The 18360-nt window shown below is 41.6% G+C and overlaps 1 protein-coding gene across 1 annotated transcript in view; it reads right to left on the bottom strand.

Moving 5' to 3' along the window:
• The window catches only part of PTPN9 (protein tyrosine phosphatase non-receptor type 9), an 85223-nt gene that overhangs the window by 35291 nt on the left and 31572 nt on the right, over positions 1-18360 (bottom strand). Inside the window, exons 2-5 of the mRNA XM_082735856.1 lie at positions 10747-10890; positions 7395-7484; positions 6561-6685; positions 882-987 (exon numbers count right to left, since the gene is read on the bottom strand). Coding sequence (XP_082591982.1) covers positions 882-987; positions 6561-6685; positions 7395-7484; positions 10747-10890 — 465 coding nt within the window. The remainder of the gene's footprint in view (positions 1-881; positions 988-6560; positions 6686-7394; positions 7485-10746; positions 10891-18360) is intronic.

The raw sequence follows: 18360 nt of genomic DNA on the forward strand, positions 1-18360 counted from the left end.
TTCTTCTGAAGCTTAGTGCAAGAATTTATGGAGCAGGGGTGCCTGGGTGGCTCAGTGGGTTAAGCCTCTGCCTTCAGCTCAGGTCATGCATGATCTCAGGGTCCTGAGATCAAACCCCGCATAGGGCTCTCTGCTCAGCAGGGAGCCTGCTTCCCCCTCTCTCCACCTGTCTCTCTGCCTACTTGTGATCTCTCTCTCTCTGTGTCAAATAAATAAATAAAATCTTAAAAAAAAAAAAAATTCATGGAGCAGCAAGATCTGACCTGAAATGCCATAGGCTATTCATAGCCTTTATTCTTCTCCACTCATTATGAATAATACGTTTCATTGCAAAAATATTTATGTGTTTGATTATAAAGTGGTATATATACTATATTATCTCTTAAAGTTCACAAGATTATAAAAGACCTCTGGACTTCTGGGAGTTTGGGATAAGAGTGTAGGAACTTATCTATACATAGACCTCCACATGTATGTGTATAGGTTAGTATACACATACTTTTGTGTATGAAGTCAACATGTAAACATGTAAAACCTATTTCCGACTAGACTGAGACAAAAAGTCTGAAAGTCACTGGTTAGGTGACATTTTGCAGACACTGGACATACCTAGGACTTCATTAATTCTTATTCTACACACCTCCAGGAAAGGGGCAACACTCCTTTATGACTCAGAATGTTCCTGTGCATTTCCTTTTTTAATTCCTCCCACTTCACTTTTAAGACCATTTTGTATTCTGGGGAAGCACATATTAGTCATCATTTACGGGTGACCTTTACACTGAACATAAGGTCTGAAGTTTACATCATTCCTAAGTCTCCCAAAGAATAAAGTATCCTGGCCAGGGAAGGAGACTTGAGGGGCCTTCTCACAGCCTTACCTTCAGCAGGTTGAGAACTTTCTTGCCAAGATCCAGCTCAAAGTTGGTATAATTAGAACCACACATGTCATAGATAAACACCAGTCCGTTCCTCTGAGTTTCAAAGCTGTAAACCAACCATTGAACAAAAACATTTATAAGTAATAAAATGGATGAGAGAGGTTGAAAGCCTAGGGCACAAAAACAGAGTTATGGGACACATGAGGGACCAAAATAACTCTCTCCCTCAACACTGGTCTTACAAAAATATGATTCATCTTTGGTATCTGCTATACTTCTTATGATACTGTGATTTTACAATAAAAAAAATATATATATTTAGTTTTCAACCTGATTGGTGGCACTGCGCTCCTTTAAAACTCTTGGAATTTCCTAAGTGCAGAGAGAGTCAAAGGTGTCTTTTGTGATGTTAATGAGACAACAACTGCAATGCCCTTGGGTCCCAGAAAGAGAAGAGGGTGGTTGCCAGGGGAACCAACCGTGTGATTACAGAGGGTTGGTACTTTCACCCCACACGGCCTCCCCTCCCCTCTCCCCTAGAGAAAGGGACTAGAGATTGAGTTCAATCTCAAATGCCCAATGATTTGGTCAATTATGCTCATGTAATGAAGCATCCATAAAAGCCCAAAAGGATAGGGTTTGGAGCTCTCAGATGGAGGTAGTGAAAGAGGGCCCTATCAGAAAAGGCATGGAAGCTCTAGGGCTCTTTCACCATACCTTTTCTTATGCATCCCTTCCATCTAGCTATTTTGAGTTATATTCTTTTATAATAAATTGGTAACCTAGTAAGTAAAATGTTTCTCTGAGTTCTGTGAGCCACTGTAGTAAATTTCACCTACCCAAGTAGGGAAACTTCAAGCTATATAGCCTGTTGATAAAAAGTACAGGTGACAAACTGAACTTGCTACTGGCATCGTGTGTGGGAGTTGGGGTCGGACAGGACTAGTCTTATAGGATTGAGAACCTTTAACCTGTGGGATCTATCAGGCAGTGTCAGAATTGAGTTGGACCGTAAAACAGTTGGTGTCAGAGAACTGATGAGAGGTGTGGCCAAAAAAACCCACGCGTAGGAACTGGAATTATGCTTACTGATGCGTACTTATCAAGCGCCAAACTCCTAGATTGAGAATATTCCAGAACATCTAGGTTATCAAAATGTGAACTGTTTCCTCCCAGGTTTCTGAATCTGCCTATCCAAACTTCCTAACATTTCATCTTCAACTCAAAAGCTTCCTGTTCCATTAAGACCTCCCTGATAACCATGATCAAATGTACTGCTATCCCTAAGTCCCTTGTAGCCCCATAAACCTTCCTGTGGGATTTCCTTGTGGTTCTTAAAGCATTTCAACTTTGTTTTGTTTTTGTTGTTTTAAAGATTTAATTTTATTTATTTATTTATTTATTTGAGAGCGAGACAGAGACAGAAAGAATACAAGTGCAGGGACAGGCAAAGGGAGAGAGAGATCATGATCTGACCTGAAGTCAGACACTTAACCCACTGAGCCCCCCAGGTGCCCCAAAGCACTTCAACTCTGTGTAGCCATCTGATTCTCTCCTGGGAACAAAAACGTGTTTTGTGGGGCGCCTGGGTGGCTCAGTGGGTTAAGCCGCTGCCTTCGGCTCAGGTCATGATCTCAGGGTCCTGGGATCAAGTCCCACATCGGGCTCTCTGCTCAACAGGGAGCCTGCTTCCTCCTCTCTCTCTCTCTCTATGCCTGCCTCTCTGCCTACTTGTGATCTCTCTGTCAAATAAATAAATAAAATCTTTTTAAAAAAAAAAAAAAAAAAAAAAAACGTGTTTTGTTCATCTCATTACTCCCAACAGTCCCTAGCAAAATCCTTGCAAATAGGTTCATGATAAATGGTTACTGAATAGAATTCAGTGGGACTGGAAGTCCACTGCTAAGAAAATACTTCAGACCTGTGGTAAACTATGAAACAAATTCTAAGCTCAATAACGGTGAATATAACTCGTAGGACTTGGAGAGAGAGAAACCCATACATGGTCTTAGGAAAGCATCTAGAGGGAGCCTGGCTGGCTCAGTCGGTTAATCGTCTGTCTTAGGCTCGGGTCCTGATGCCGGGGTCCTGGGATGGAATCCCGTATCAGGCTCCCTGCTCAAAATGGGGGGGCCTGCCTATCTCTCTGCCTGCCTCTCGTTCTGTCTGTTGCTCCCTCTGCTTGTGTTCTCTCTTTTCTCTGTCAAATAAATGAATAAAAAAAGGGGGGAGGGGGGAGAAGAATCCTGAAAAGTAAGAGCTTATTACCATACTGAGGTTAAGTGCATGTGAAGAGCGGCACCTAGGTGGCTCAGTTGGTTAAGCACCTGACTCTTGATTTTGGCTCAGGTTTTATCTCAGAGTCATGAGATCTAGCCTTGTGTTGAGCTCCCTGCTGTGTGTCGAGCCTGCTTAAGATTCTCTCTCCCTCTCCCCCTCTCTAGCTGCATGCACATGGGCTCTCTCTAAAAACAAAAATAAACAAAAAACATGTGAAGATATGAAAAGTATTCCTCATAAGGTGCCTGGGTGACTCAGTCATTAGGCATATGCCTTTGGCTCAGGTCATGATCTCAGGGTCCTGGGATCAAGCCCACATCGGACTCTCTGCTCAGCAGGAAGCCTGCTTCTCCTTCTCCCACTCCCCCTGCTTATGTTTCCTCTCTTGCTGTGTCTCTCTCTCTGTCAAATAAATAAATAAAATCTTAAAAAAAAAAAAGTATTCCTCAATTGAATCTCCTTACTACCTAAAGACTTCACAAAGTTGTACTCTTCCACCAAGACAGATCCTTACCTATTTCAATCTGCAGCCTAAAAGATCATTACGAATAAATTTTTCATTTGGATTACTCACAGATGATAGCAATAGCTTTCCTACCTACTAAAAATTAGAAAATTTTTTGGCACAAAAGAATCCTGAAATCAGAGATCTCAATGTTATTTTGTATCCTAAATTTTTGGCATGGAGGAAGTACCCACCCATGAAGTAGCAATTTTAAAAATCTCTAATTCTAGGATACACGCAAGTTTTCCATCAGTGTCTGAGTTTCAGATGGTCTCGACAGATTATAGTTAATACTAAATATTGACTCCTTTTTTCATGATTCCAGAGAGACACTGATTCACCAAGATCAAAGATGATGTTACAAGAGTAGTACAATTACTGAGTAGACTATCCAGGTCTAGAAGCTTCCCATTTCTTCACAAGGTCATCAAGGGCCAAATTCAAAGAACTATATATTTTCCCCTCACAGCACCAGCCTATGGCAGAGGACTGAAACAAAGAGAAATCAGTGCCAAGGGAAACAGAATTTAATAAAAAGAGGCTACGGTTAGTAATGATGCAGATTCTATATTCCTAAAAATTGCTCATCCTGTAAAGGCACATGAAATAAATACAAATGTGGTAGGATCTTTGTTTTTCTGGGTACAGCATATGAGGTTTACAATGACAGCTAATTCCTTACCAGGAATAATTGTTTTCCTACTGAGTTTGATTTCCTGAGCTGGATGCTACCTGGGAACACCAAGATGTTTAAACCACAGTCCCTGACATTTGTTTCAAAATAATTGAGAGTAGGGGATGGTGAAAGGCTATCAATGAAACAAGATTCATTATAGATCACTCTGAAGACAGATGATGTGTGGAAGTTTATGATACCATTTCCATGCCACCCACAGAGATCTGAGGATTTTCTATTATATAATATGAAAAAGAAGGTTCCCTGCCCTTAAAAAGCTTACAATCTAGTGGTAAACATAGAAAACAATAGTATAAGATAAATTATATCATAAACCTGTATAAAATTCAATACAAAATAATTGGTATTATTAATAACCAATAATCAGGTTGGGGCACCTGGGTGGCTTAGTCAGTTAAGCATCTGCCTTTGGCTCAGGTCATGATCTCAAGGTTCTAAGATGGAGCCCTGTGTTGGGCTCCCTGCTCAGCGGGGAGTGTGCTTCTCCCTCTGCCCCTTCCCAGCTACTCATGTTCTCAGTGAAAGTTAACATAGGAAAAAAAGAATTTCTACTCACTAGTGAGAATATTTTGCTTGGAGAAAATGTTTCACGTTTATCTATCTTATATGCACCTTCTGAATAATGAGGAGTCACTAAGCATTTTTTTTTTTAAAGATTTTTATTTTATTTATTTGACACACAGAGATCACAAGTAGGCAGAGAGGCAGGCAGAGAGAGAGAGGAGGAAGCAGGCTCCCTGCTGAGCAGAGAGCCCGATGTGGGGCTCGATCCCAGGACTCTGGGATCATGACCTGAGCCGAAGGCAGAGGCTTTAACCCACTGAGCCACCCAGGCGCCCCACTAAGCGTTTTTAAGAAGAGGGTGGACATAATGAAAACAGTTTAAAGTATGTTTACCTGTGTGGTCTTCCTGTGGGATCACGCGGATTGGGAAGAGCAAACTTTGGCCACTGCCATACCTACAGGAGTACTCTGACTGTAAGCTGCCCATGAAGGAAGGCCAGTGAAATTTCTGATAAAGGAGTCTTTCATTTATTTCTCCTGAACTAAAGCATTTCAAAGGAACCTATGTTCTGGAAATTACACCTGAAGACCAATCACAGGAAAGAATTCAGAAATTTCACACTTCTGATTGGGCAGTACAGTGACTCTGAAACCACTGGTCCTCTCTCCTTACCTTAGTAAACTTCTCTTTTTCAGAATGGTTAGCACAAAAGCAGAAGCTAAATACTATGGAAGTAACATTAACAAGGCAGTAACAAGTGAATCAGAGAGGCCCACTTTAGACAGCCATTTGGCTGTCCGCATCCTCTAAGTCCACGGTGTGACTGGAGTTGTGCATAGATGTCTTTACTATCTTGGGTTTCAGCCCTCAATACATCACTTCTAGCCCAGAGGATTAGCCAATGACATCCAGCACAACAACAAACTGCAAATGGCATTCACCAGGGAAAAAAAGAAGTAAAGCAAAAGGACAACATAGTAGGGTACAATTAGCTCTGGCCAAGAGCAAAGAAACTAGGATCCTAGCCCTAACCTGACTGCCATGAGATGTGATGACTGTAAATGAGTCACGTAACTTCTTGGGGCTTCAGTTTCTTTGCCTAAAATAGTCAAATTACCAATTACCTTGGAAAGGGAAGAAGAAATGACCCAAGCTGATTCTTTTTGCTCCTGAACCTGTTCATAAAGATGATTTTGCTTAACTTTGTACTTTTGGACTCTTCTCTCCTGAATGCTGATTCTCAAAATCCTGAGCTAAATGGCATTATTCCTGTTTTACAAGGAAAGTGAGGCCCCAGATTGTTTTGAAAATCAATATTCAAAAAAAAAAAAAAGAAAGAAAGAAAAGAAAATCAATATTCAGAGCAAATGAGCAGCAGGTCAACACAAGTCATTTCCCCTTCACATTCTCTCAGTAATTCTCACAATGAGGATAACTAGTTAGTTGGCTTTCTCAGCTTTTATAATCCTAAAATAGAGCCAAGCAGGTAAAAATACAAAGAATACCCTCGATCTGGATAGTACCTGGAAAGATGCCATGCCCTTAAGGACATGGAATGTTTTCCATTTACAGCACTTTCCAGGGCACATTCTAGGAGCACAGTGAAGGTACTATTGAGTTAATCAACTTAGTCAAGGACTATCACTGCCCCATCTGGATATGGATCAACTAAAAGATAATCTTCATGCTCACCTATCCACAGCTCTGTCTAGCAAGTAAAACAGAGCCTGAAGTACCACATGTTGGACTGACTTGTGGGGGTGATGCAATCTGGCAGTGAAGAGGGCAATGGAGGCTCCTGTTGGGTCCCGAACATTCTAGAAGCAAATAAAATGAGAAATATTTAGAAACTAAATAGAAAATCACCACAATCACTTAGGCTTCTTATATCCTAGTCAAAAATTTCTTATGAAAAGAAGAGATGCTGGCAATACTTCTCAGACTTGCATCAGTTACCCCAGGAAGAGAAGAATATTTATCTCATCCCATACCTGATTCTGAGCAGTCCCTGGATCTTATTTGTGTGATAGGGAAAAACTATATTCCCTTAATTTGTCAATGGCAGAGAGATTAAAGGATGGTCTACATTGGCTGCCTTGCTAATTTCTCCAACAGGATAGCAAAAGAAATACATATCAGGGGAAAACCACAGAATACAACCATGGTTTCCATGCTCTGCCTTAAAAGTACCATTGTATACTTATTCAAAAGGCTGTAATCTCTAGGTGGAGAAAGCTAAAATCCAGTAAGGATGGGCCTCTGAACCACTGTGTACCCACCCAAAGACCTCAACTAACTGTAATGGACCAATGAAGAAACTCTGCTTGACCTACTGTATAAATGATTCTCAATAATTTCACTTATCACTAGGATTATTTTGTGCAAACTGCATAGCTGTTTCATGTTTGCTCCTAAATGTTGAGACTTTCAGACTCAGGAAAAGTTATCTAGGAACAAAATCCAAAGAGGACAATGGCTACAAAAGGAAGTACTGAGACACTACAAAAAGGGTTCATAAAGACTCACTAAGATGGTGAATTTCCCACTAAGGATCTCAGAACGGAGAGGTTCCTCATGAGGTTTCAGCTTCACAATGCCTTCCTTCCTTCGTGTTTCCTAAGAATAAAGCACAGCAAGATAAATTAATATGAAAATACTGTATATCCAGGAGAGCTTTATGTAAACATCAAAACTCAGAGATAAGGGACTTTAAGAAGTCAACTAATTGACTCACAAATTCCTTTGTAACACCCTTTAGGCCAACTGAGTGCTATCTGAATTTTCCTCCAATGCCACCTTATCAGCCTCTTATGTATGATATTTTCCTTTAAATTAGTGCCAGTGCTGGGGCGCCTGGGTGGCTCAGTGGGTTAAGCCTCTGCCTTCGGCTCAGGTCATGATCCCAGAGTCCTGGGATCGAACCCCACATTGGGCTCTCTGCTCAGCAGGGAGCCTGCTTCCTTACCGCTCTCACCCCCTGCCTGCCTCTCTGCCAACTGTGATCTCTGTCAAAGAAATAAAGAAAATATTTTTTAAAAAATAAATAAATAAATAAATAAATAAGTGCTGATCCTAACCCCAAAGACCAACTAAAATATATTGTTAGAGTGTAGTTCTTAAACATACATTAAAAGTTCTTAAACAGGGGCGCCTGGGTGGCTCAGTAGGTTAAGCCGCTGCCTTCGGCTCAGGTCATGATCTCGGGGTCCTGGGATCGAGTCCCGCATTGGGCTCTCTGCTCAGCAGGGAGCCTGCTTCCCTCTCTCTCTCTGCCTGCCTCTCTATCTACTTGTGATTTCTCTCTGTCAAATAAATAAATAAAATCTTTAAAAAAAAAAAAAAAAGTTCTTAAACATACATCAGCAGTGATAATGCAGCAAGATATTAAATATGCACCCCAAAAATGTCTGGAAACAGACATCGTCACACATCCTCACCATCAGTCCCCTCAATAGGTTCTCCAACAAGACCTACCATGACCTCATTTTTCTTATCTCCACAGCAAGATTCTTTAAGCTCATCCTCAGTTTCCTTATACTCAGTCTGCTACATTCCCATTGTCCCCATTCTAACTACCGTACCGAGAGCTGCCGCTCCATGACCAGGACCTTTCTTCCTGTCAGAGAACCTAGCAGGCATTTCAGCTGTCCTTTTACATGACAAGGTTGACCATTCACCTTCCCTTTCCCCTGAGACAGTCTCTATCAGAGACAGAAAATACTCTCTCAGTTCTCCTATTTCTTCAACTACTGCTGCTAAGTCTCCTTTTTTTTTTTTAAGAGAGTGACGGGGGAGGGACAGGGAGTGACACGGGGCCTGAGATCATGACCTGAGTTGGACACTTAACCCACTGAGCCACCTAGGTGGCTACCCACCCTTATGGGGTTTTTTGTTCACTTGCATTCATTTACTCACTCAGTTCATTCACTGGCTCATTCATTTATTCTGCAAATATCTGTAGAATTATTATGTGCCAGGCACTGAGCTAAGTGCAAGGAACACATTGGTGAATGGAACACACTAGGTCTTTGTTTATATTTTTGCCCAATCCATCCCTAAAATCAAATTCAAATGCCTTCAGAGGCAGGGCAGCAAGTGAAGACAGTATTTGTACTAGGATTACAGAAAAGTACATGCCTTACCTAAAGCACTCAAGTTCAACTTTTAAGATAATACTGAACCAAAGATAGCAAAGAGTCTGAGGTGACATTCAGCCCTACATATCTTCTCCTTACATTTTCCTAGAATGACCTCACTTTTTCTCATGGCTCCAATATTCAGCTCTACTTTGGTCACTCAAAATCTCTACTTCTGGTCCAGATTTCTTTTCTGAATCCCATTTCAAGTTCTTGGAGAACAAGTCTATTTGGGTATACCAAGGACACTTCAGACGTAACATAATCAAACTGAACTCATGACCCTGCCTCCCCACACACCTGCACTATTTCAGTGCCCGCTAAAATTAGTGAATGCTACTACCACCCAAGTTAAAGACCTGGGACACCTGACTCTTCTTTCCTTATACATCAGTTTAAGCAATCATGTTTTACCAATTTCATTTCTAGGATCTGCCCATTTTTTCCTCTATCTCCACTGACACTACACTTAATGACACCAAAATTATTTCGCTCCCTGTACCCTGTAAATACAATGGCCTTCTATTGGTCTGTTTCCAGTACAGCCCTTCTGATCCATTCTCTAAAGCACACTGAGAAAATAGAATGCAAATCTGATCAACTTATTCTGCTGTATTTAACCTTCATTGAATTTCTCTGCCCTTAAAAACAAAACAAAACAAAACAAAAAAAAAAACAGATACTCTATGATCTGGTCTTGTTTACTTTCACTGCTCAATCTCTTGACATGTCCCCTCTCCCAGTGAGCATTTCTGCTCAGCTCAATTTCTCTACTGTCAACTAGGAATCTAACTTGCTATTCTCTCTGCTATATTCCCCTATCTGTCCAATTCTTACTCCATTCTTCAGATCTTAATTTAGAAATAAATTCCTTCAAGAAGGCTTCTATGATCCTTCTAAGTAAATGTGCACGTAAATGTGCATCCGCACAACCAAGTAGTGCCCTATCATAACTTTCTATAACTGTCTGTCTACTTTTTCTTTCTTTCTTTTTTTTTTTCTTTTAAAGATTTTATTTATTTATTTGACAGGCAGAGATTACAAGTAGGCAGAGAGGCAGGCAGAGAGAGAGGAAGCAGGCTCCCTGCGGAGCAGAGAGCCTGATGCGGGGCTCGATCCCAGGACCCTGGGATCATGACCTGAGCCGAAGGCAGAGGCTTTAACCCACTGAGCCACCCAGGCGCCCCTACTTTTTCTTTCTAAATAATAATCTCTGGGGGCACCTGAGTGGCTCAGTGGGTTAAAGCCTCTGCCTTTGGCTCAGGTCATGATCCCAGATCCTGGGATAGAGCCCTACCTCAGGCTCTCTGCTCAGCGGGGAGCCTGCTTCCTCTTCTCTCTCTCTGCCTGCCTCTCTGCCTACTTGTGATCTCTGTCAAATAAATAAATAAAATCTTAAAAAAAAAAAATCTCTGCACCTGGAACATAGTACATATATAATAAACATCTGTTGAAAAAATGAGTTAATATTGTAGGAGATGACCCACAAGATAGACATAAGTGAGCTTTTAGTCTTGAACTAATCCTGGCACACTTTATCCTCCTTTTTCAATTTAGAGAGATTCTATAGCTCTTTAGGATTTTCTGACTTCAAGGTAGGGCGCCTAGATACTGATCTGCTTTTTTTTTATGAGAGTGGGGAAAAGACTCAGAGAACCACTTCGTGGAATATGTGGCACAGTAAACAGCAACACAGAGAGCCCAACTGCCACAGTGCCGGTACCTCCCCCCAAGCTACGTACTCTGTAGGAGTGGAACAACTCTATGGCACGTAGCACATCAAACTTCCGGGCCATGAGGAACTTGACAGCCACATTCCAAGAGAGGGGGGAAACATTGTACTGAACTGTCCACTTGTTAATCTCTTCAAGAAACTGCTTGGTTGCCTGTTTGACAAAGAAAATAAAGAAAATTTAGTTATTAGGGAACATATTTATGGAAACAACAAACAAGCAAGAAAAAAATATCATCCCTTCCTCAAGCAAGTCTGAACCCAATGTTTCCTATAGGGAGCAAGGAAAGATAAAAGCTGGAAAACCGGTCTGAAAGCAGAAATAGTTAAAATTCATACTATGAAATGAAGCCAGAAGCCAGAGCCAGGTTGAGACAGCAGGGCTTAACACAGGGATGCATGAAGAAAAAAATGAAGGGGGAGACCAAGGCACCCAAATGGAATGCAAATTACTGGCCCCAAAGCAAAAAACCCTGCAGTCTGTTTTTTTTTTTGTTTTTTTTGTTTGTTGTTGTCTTTTTCCTTTTTTCTTTTTTAAGATAAAAGGTAGATGGGCCCCTAGAAGGGATATTGCATAAGGTGCACGATAGTACAGCAACCACAGGTGCTGTTTGGGGTCCCAACAAGCCAACTTCATACAGAAAAACCCTAAGAAAATGGTTTTGGCTTTGGAATTAGCAATACTACTTGAGAGCAGCAAAGCTATTAAGAATTTAACAAATCAAAAGGCCAACTGTTCTTTGCGCTGACTGACCCCACAGGACCTCTTCATGTTTCCCCGTGGCAGCCCAAAAACCAGACACTAGTGCCCAGAGTCACTAATAGCCCCTCTGGATAGTGGTTGCTGGGGGAAGGGTGGAGGACCTCATATTGGTGGGGAGGAGTAGGAAATTTTCATTTTCACTGTCTGATCCCAAGCTGGCAAGATGCCTGTTTTTAGAATTGTCCCTATCTCTTGATTAACTCTATCTCTCTTCTACCCCCTTTCAACTATTTCTCTTTACATTTATAACCAGTTTCTGCTCTAGCCAAACTACTCTTCTGTTTCTTCAGTTTTTGAATAGGATTTACATCAGGATTTCTTTCTTAAGACTTTTTATTTTTTTAAGTAATCTTTACACCCAATGTGGAGCTCAAACTCATAACCCCAGGACCAAAAGTTACACACTTCACGGACTGAGCCAGCCAAGCACCACTACATTGGGATTTCTTTTTTTTTTTTTTTTTTTTTAAGATTATTTATTTATTTATTTATTTGACAGACAGAGATCACAAGTAGGCAGAGACGCAGGCAGAGAGAGAGGAAGGGAACCAGGCTCCCTGCCAAGCAGAGAGCCCGATGCAGGGCTCGATCCCAGGACCCTAGGATCATGACCTGAGCTGAAGGCAGAGGCTTTAACCCACTGAGCCACCCAGGCGCCCATACATTGGGATTTTTTGCATGTATATTCTCAATCGCTAAACACTTTCTGCATGGCTATCTGGTCCCTTCCACACAGAAACTTTTCTCACATGTTGGTCCAAAATGTGACCAACTTGATGAGAATTCTGAAACTTAATTGATCAACCAATCAACCCAGAGTTAAGATGTATGTATAAAGACTGTACTTATTTATTTGACAGAGAAAGTGAACATAAGCAGGGGAAATGGCAGCCTGAAGGAGAGGGAGAAGCAGGTTCCTGGTTAAACAGGAAGCCCAATGTGATGCAGGGGCTCTATCCCAGGAGCCCAGGATTATGACATGAGCCAAAGGCAGATGCTTAACTGGGTGAGCCACCCAGGTGCCCCATTAAGATGTATTTATTTTATTTTATTTTTTTAAAGATTTTATTCACTTGACAGAGAGAGATCATAAGTAGGCAGAGAGGCAGACACAGAGAGAGAGAGAGAGGGAAGCAGGCCCCCCATTGAGCAGAGACTGAGGGACTCGATCCCAGGACTCCGGGATCATGACCTGAGCTGAAGGCAGAGGCTTAACCCACTGAGCCACCCAGGCGCCCCAAGATGTATTTATTTTATTATTTTTTTAAGATTTTATTTATTTGACAGAGAGTGAGAAAGGAGAGAGAGAGAACAAGCAGGGGGGATGGCAAGCAGAGAGAGAGAAAGAGAGAAGCAGACTCCTGCTGGGCAGGAAGGCCAATGCGGGGTTGATTCCAGGACCCTGGGACCATGACCTGGGCTGAAGGCAGCCGCTTAACTGACTGAGCCACCCAGGCGCCCCAATTAAGATATATTTATTAGGGGCACCTAGGTGGCTCAGTGGGTTAAGCCTCTGCCTTCGGCTCAGGTCATGATTTCGGGGTCCTGGGATTGAGTCCCACATTGGGCTCTCTGCTCAGCAGGGAGCCTGCTTCCCCCTCTCTCTCTGCCTGCCTCTCTGCCTACTTATGACCTCAAATAAATAAATAAAATCTTTTTTAAAAAAGATGTATTTATTAAGCTATTACATATTTATTAACTACTTTTTAATATCTGTGCTAAGAAATACAAGAAATGCAAAAATAAGGTTTGCTTTAAAAAGGTGTGATACTGGGGCACCTGGGTGGTTCAGTCATTAAACATCTGCCTTTGGTTCAGGTCATGATCCCAGCGTCCTGGGATTGAGCCACATATGGGCTCCCTGCTCAGCGGGGAGCCTGCCTCTCCCTCGCTCCTAGCTCTTTCTCTGTCATAAAAAAATATATATATATCTTAAAAAAAAAAAAACGGTGTGATACCAACCTACTGTGTGGCCATGAACAAGGTAATTCTCTCTTCATGTCTAATTTTTCAATTGAAGAACAAGGGGAGGGATACCTGCGTGGCTCACTTGGTTAAGCATCTGCCTTCATCTCAGGTCCTGGAATGGAGGCCCAGGTCAGGTACCCTGCTCAGTGGGGAGTCTGCTGCTCCCTCTCCCTTTGCCACTCTCCCACCACTCATGCTCTCTCTCTCAAATGAATAAATAAAATCTTAAATAAGGAAGGAAGGGAGAGAGGGAGGAAAGAAGGAGAAAGAGAGAAAGACAAGGGGAGAGAGAGTAACAAGCAACTGACCTACTTCAGAATCTTGGCAGCAGATACAATTCAAATTGCAAATACAATTCAAATTGCTATGTAGTAGTATTTAAACAACTAGCAAATTAGAGTCCCAGGAATACCTTATAAGAGAGCACCTGATTATTCCCCAATTTCTAGGAAAGAAAAAAGATACTTTATAAACCATAGTAAAATCTAAGAGGCCTATCTGCACCTGAGCTTTAGAACCTTCCAACTGAGGAAATATAACTTACACCTCTGGAAAAGGAGAGAACCAGCAAATCTGATCAGGCAAGCGCATAAAAAAAGCCAAGAAATAAAGGTCATGAAGAAAAGCTTTAAGATGATCACTTTGGCCCAGAACCAGTTTAAGTCTGACCAGAGCAATGAGTCCCAGAGAAGACAAACTTAGAATGCTCCACCAGAAAACAGTTTGAGTTGCCTCTATGGGGTGAGTGGCCAGCATCAGAATGAGGAAAGATGGAAGGGAAGAGAAGAGAAGTGGGCACAGAAAGATCCCAGAAACAAAACTTCAGCCAGCCCAGAAGGTCCCCAGGAGATTCTATAAAGAGTTATTTGTTTTTTAATTAACATATCATCTTTAAATCTGGTCCTCTCCTGGACCTGGCTGAAGCTGCCTATAGAATAAAACACCAAGTAAGAGCAGAATATAACTTTTCCCCCTTTCTAGTAAAAATAATAAAGACAAATCAATATGCAGTTAGGAGGGGGAAATATAGTTAAATAACTGGGGGGGTGATATGAACTCTTAACACATCCAATTACTAAGATGATTTTTCATTTTTCATAAATTAGCCATGCCTCAAAGAGACTTGCAGATTTCACACACTTCCTTCAAAGTAGGTACATATTGTCTTCCTCCTTATTAAACTCAGCTCTTTCAAAGTTCTTAATGTCCTGTAGCTCCCAAGGGCTGTTGCCTTGAGCTGACCTCTGTCCCCTGCTGGTCAGGATGTTATTCTTGGCTTTAAGCACGGGAACAATTCCTCCTGATTTGGCCTGACTAGGCCTTGCATGAAGAGAGTCCAGTGTACTATAAACAGTGATGTGATATTTACAAATGAACATATACACACACAGCATCTGTTATGTTCAGCCTCAGATTCACCATCCTGTATCCCTAGCCCTCTTGAGGAAGAGACAAACCTCTTAAAGAAGTCAGAAAAGATGGCCTCAGCTTCAACAGCCTTTCTCTAGAAAGTTAATAAGATTGCCTCCTCTGTTTACACATGAATTCAGCACAACCACTAAGTATAGACCAATTTGTGGTCCTGTTGGTACCAGAGAAACAAGTCCCAGCAATTTTAATGAGCAACACACTCTTCATAAGGGATAATCGAAATTCCTGAAATTAATATTGTGTTATTTCCTGGTGAACAGAGTTAGCCAAAAGATGAGTCACAACTTATAAAATACTTTAACTCAAGGTCAATGGTTTGAATCTATCTAGGTTTATGAGTTAACAGTAAGTTGTTAACACCTGGCAGCTAAGGCATGGTCACAGTTCAAACAGCTTTGGTCTTCTTTTGGGAAAAAGGTCTGAACTAAAGTACAGAAAAACTAACATTACCACTTACAACCTTCTTCAACCCACTTTTCAGGTACAGGTAAGATTTGTTTCAGCATTGGGCACCTGCGTGGCTCAATCGGTTAAGCGTCTGCCTTCAGCTTGGATCATGATCCCAAGGTCCTGCGATCAAGCCCCGTATCCCGCTCCCAGCTTGGCGGGAGGTCTGCTTCTCCCTCTCCTGCTCCCCCTGCTTTTGTTCCTTCTCTCTCTCTCTGTCGAATTAAATAAGTAAAATCTTTAAAAAATTAAAAAAAAAAAAAGATTTGTTTCAGCATTGTCAAAAGCTTACTATAATTACATACTATTCCCATAATGATGTTTAAATAGATAAAAACAAGTTTTTTGACTACAGCCATGAGGATAAAAAGATTCTTGAGAACATGCTATAAAATGGCTGAGATATTGGTCAATTAAGTGGACTGTACCCTAGACACTAACCACTAAATATGTTACTGGAAAGAACAAAATCAAAAGTCTTCATGTTAACTCAAATTTCTAAGAGCATGAGATTATGATTTTGAGATGAGCTCTAGACAAAGGACTAGCCAACTAAAAGATCAAGAAAAAGGTGTTGGCATGCTCGGTTCCACAGCATCTTAAATCCCGTGTTCCAACGCAAAGGGTAGAGAATGAAGAGCCAGACCTATAAATAACCTAATTTGAAAGAAACAGAAAACTTCTGCCTCCTGAGATATCAGCCACAGAACCACCAAAAGAATAAATCTACTAGTCTAGTGGGTTTGGGAGTCAGAAAGAACCCATCCTGGGCGCCTGGGTGGCTCAGTGGGTTGAGCCGCTGCCTTCGGCTCAGGTCATGATCTCAGGGTCCTGGGATCGAGTCCCGCATCGGGCTCTCTGCTCGGCGGGGAGCCTGCTTCCCTCTCTCTCTCTCTCTGCCTACTTGTAATCTCTCTCTGTCAAATAAATAAATAAAATCTTTAAAAAAAAAAAAAAAAGAAAGAAAGAACCCATCCTCTCATTCATCGCTGTGTGATATTTGTTAAGTATCTTAACCTCTCTGAGCCTCAATGTCCTCATCTGTAAAGATAAGGCATGGATAAGAAAACAGATAGAAAAGCACCACAGTATCTGGCAAGTAGTAGATACCACAGTATCTGAATGGATGCTCATTCTCTTTTTCTTTACTACAGTCATTTTACATTAAAATTTACTTCAATAGTCAGGAGTTCTGCAGATTCAAGTGATCTGTTTCTCTTTAGCCTTTACCAATTCAATCTCTCTAATCCACTTTATCCAAAAGCAGAAATTTAAATTTGAAACCTCCAATGTGTATTCAACTGCAAGACAAAGTCTCTAAAGGAACAACTTCTTCTCATTCACATCTGCACAATACAGAAGAAGCTGGGTCGGGAAGTACTTACTTATACCAGCACCACCACCATCCCACCCCACCCCCCACCCCCTGCCCCCATCTCTAAATCCTTTTGTCCCTACTTTCAGACTCCACTGGCAGCTCTGGAGATTAACACTACCATCCCAAGCATTAAACTGACTAGAGGCTATTTCTTGTTAAAATAAAGGAACAACTTAGTGCAGGATACATGCCATGGAAAAAACACAGCTACCCTGCACTGAATACCTGAATAAGGACAGTGATTCAATAGAAGACTCTGCGACTGCCTGTTACCTCCAACATGTTTTTTGTTTGTTTGTTTGTTTTTAATATTTTATTTATTTATTTGACAGAGAGCTAGAGAGAGAGCACAAGTAAGCAGAATGGCAGGGAGGGGGAGAGAGAGAAGCAGGCTCTCTGCTGAGCAGGGAGCCCGATGCAGGGCTCGATCCCAGAACCCTGGAATCATGACCTGAGCCGAAGGCAGCCACTTAACCAGCTGAGCCACCCGGGCACCCCTCCAACATGTTTTTGATGTTATCTCTGTATTTCATCAAATACGCTTTTTTCTCATTAGGATCAGTGACAGACGCATTTTGAACTATCTTTATCTTATGCCTGTTTTCCTATCTTTCCTTCATTGCAAACAGTTGTATTTTGTTTTTTCTTTAAATATTTCATTTATTTGACAGGGAGAGAGAGAGAAAAAGAGAGAGCGAGCGAGCATGTGCACAGGAGCAGGGGGAGTGGCAGGCAGAGGAAGAGGGAGAGAAGCAGGCTCCCCACTAAAAAGGGAGCCCAATGTGGGGCTCAACTGGAATCATGACCTGAGCTAAAGGGCAGACACGACACTTAACTGACTGAGCCAACCAGGCGCCCCACGACTGTTGTTTATTGTTAAACATAAACTCTAATTCATATCAATCTGTTGGGAAACAGAATCTGAGCTAAGACACAGTAGCTTGCTACCATGAAGCAAGGTGATATTTGTTCCATTTCTAAACTGAAAACTATAATCTTTCCATTAGTCCTTCGTTATTGTGCCAAATATGGAAATAAACCAAGTTCCTTTCAATTAATATTTACTTATTATCTCAAATATCTTCACTTTACCAGGAAAGATTTGCTTTCCCTTAAAATCTAATTTTGGGGCACCTGGGTAGCTCAGTCAGTTAAGTGTCTGCCCTTCAGCTTGAGTAGTGTTTTGGGATCCAGCCCACATGGAGCTCCCTGCTCTCCCACCACTTGTACAGGGGGTGGGGGGATGGAGGGACAGAGAGAAAAAGAAGCAGACTCCCCGCTGAGCAGGAAGCCCAACTTGAGGCTGGATCCAAGGACCGAGAGATCATGACCCAAACTGAGGGCAGAAGCTCGAACAACTAAGCAACCCAGTGATCGTAAAATTACAAGAAAATGTAATTTTAGAAGAGCCAATGCCTTCCTTTTTCTAAATTTTAATTCCAGTATAATTAACATAGTGTTAGGTTAGTTTCAGGCATACGATATACTGATTCAATTCTATATATTATTACTCAGAGCTCATCAAGATAAGTTCACTCTGAGCTAATGCTTTCTTCCAAAATTTATTTACCTAGAGGCGTCTGGGTGGCTCAGTTTTTACGCATCCGCCTGAAGATCAGGTCATGATCCCAGAGTCC

Source organism: Mustela nivalis (assembly GCF_964662115.1).
Source record: "Mustela nivalis genome assembly, chromosome: 6".
Classification (NCBI taxonomy): domain Eukaryota; kingdom Metazoa; phylum Chordata; class Mammalia; order Carnivora; family Mustelidae; genus Mustela; species Mustela nivalis.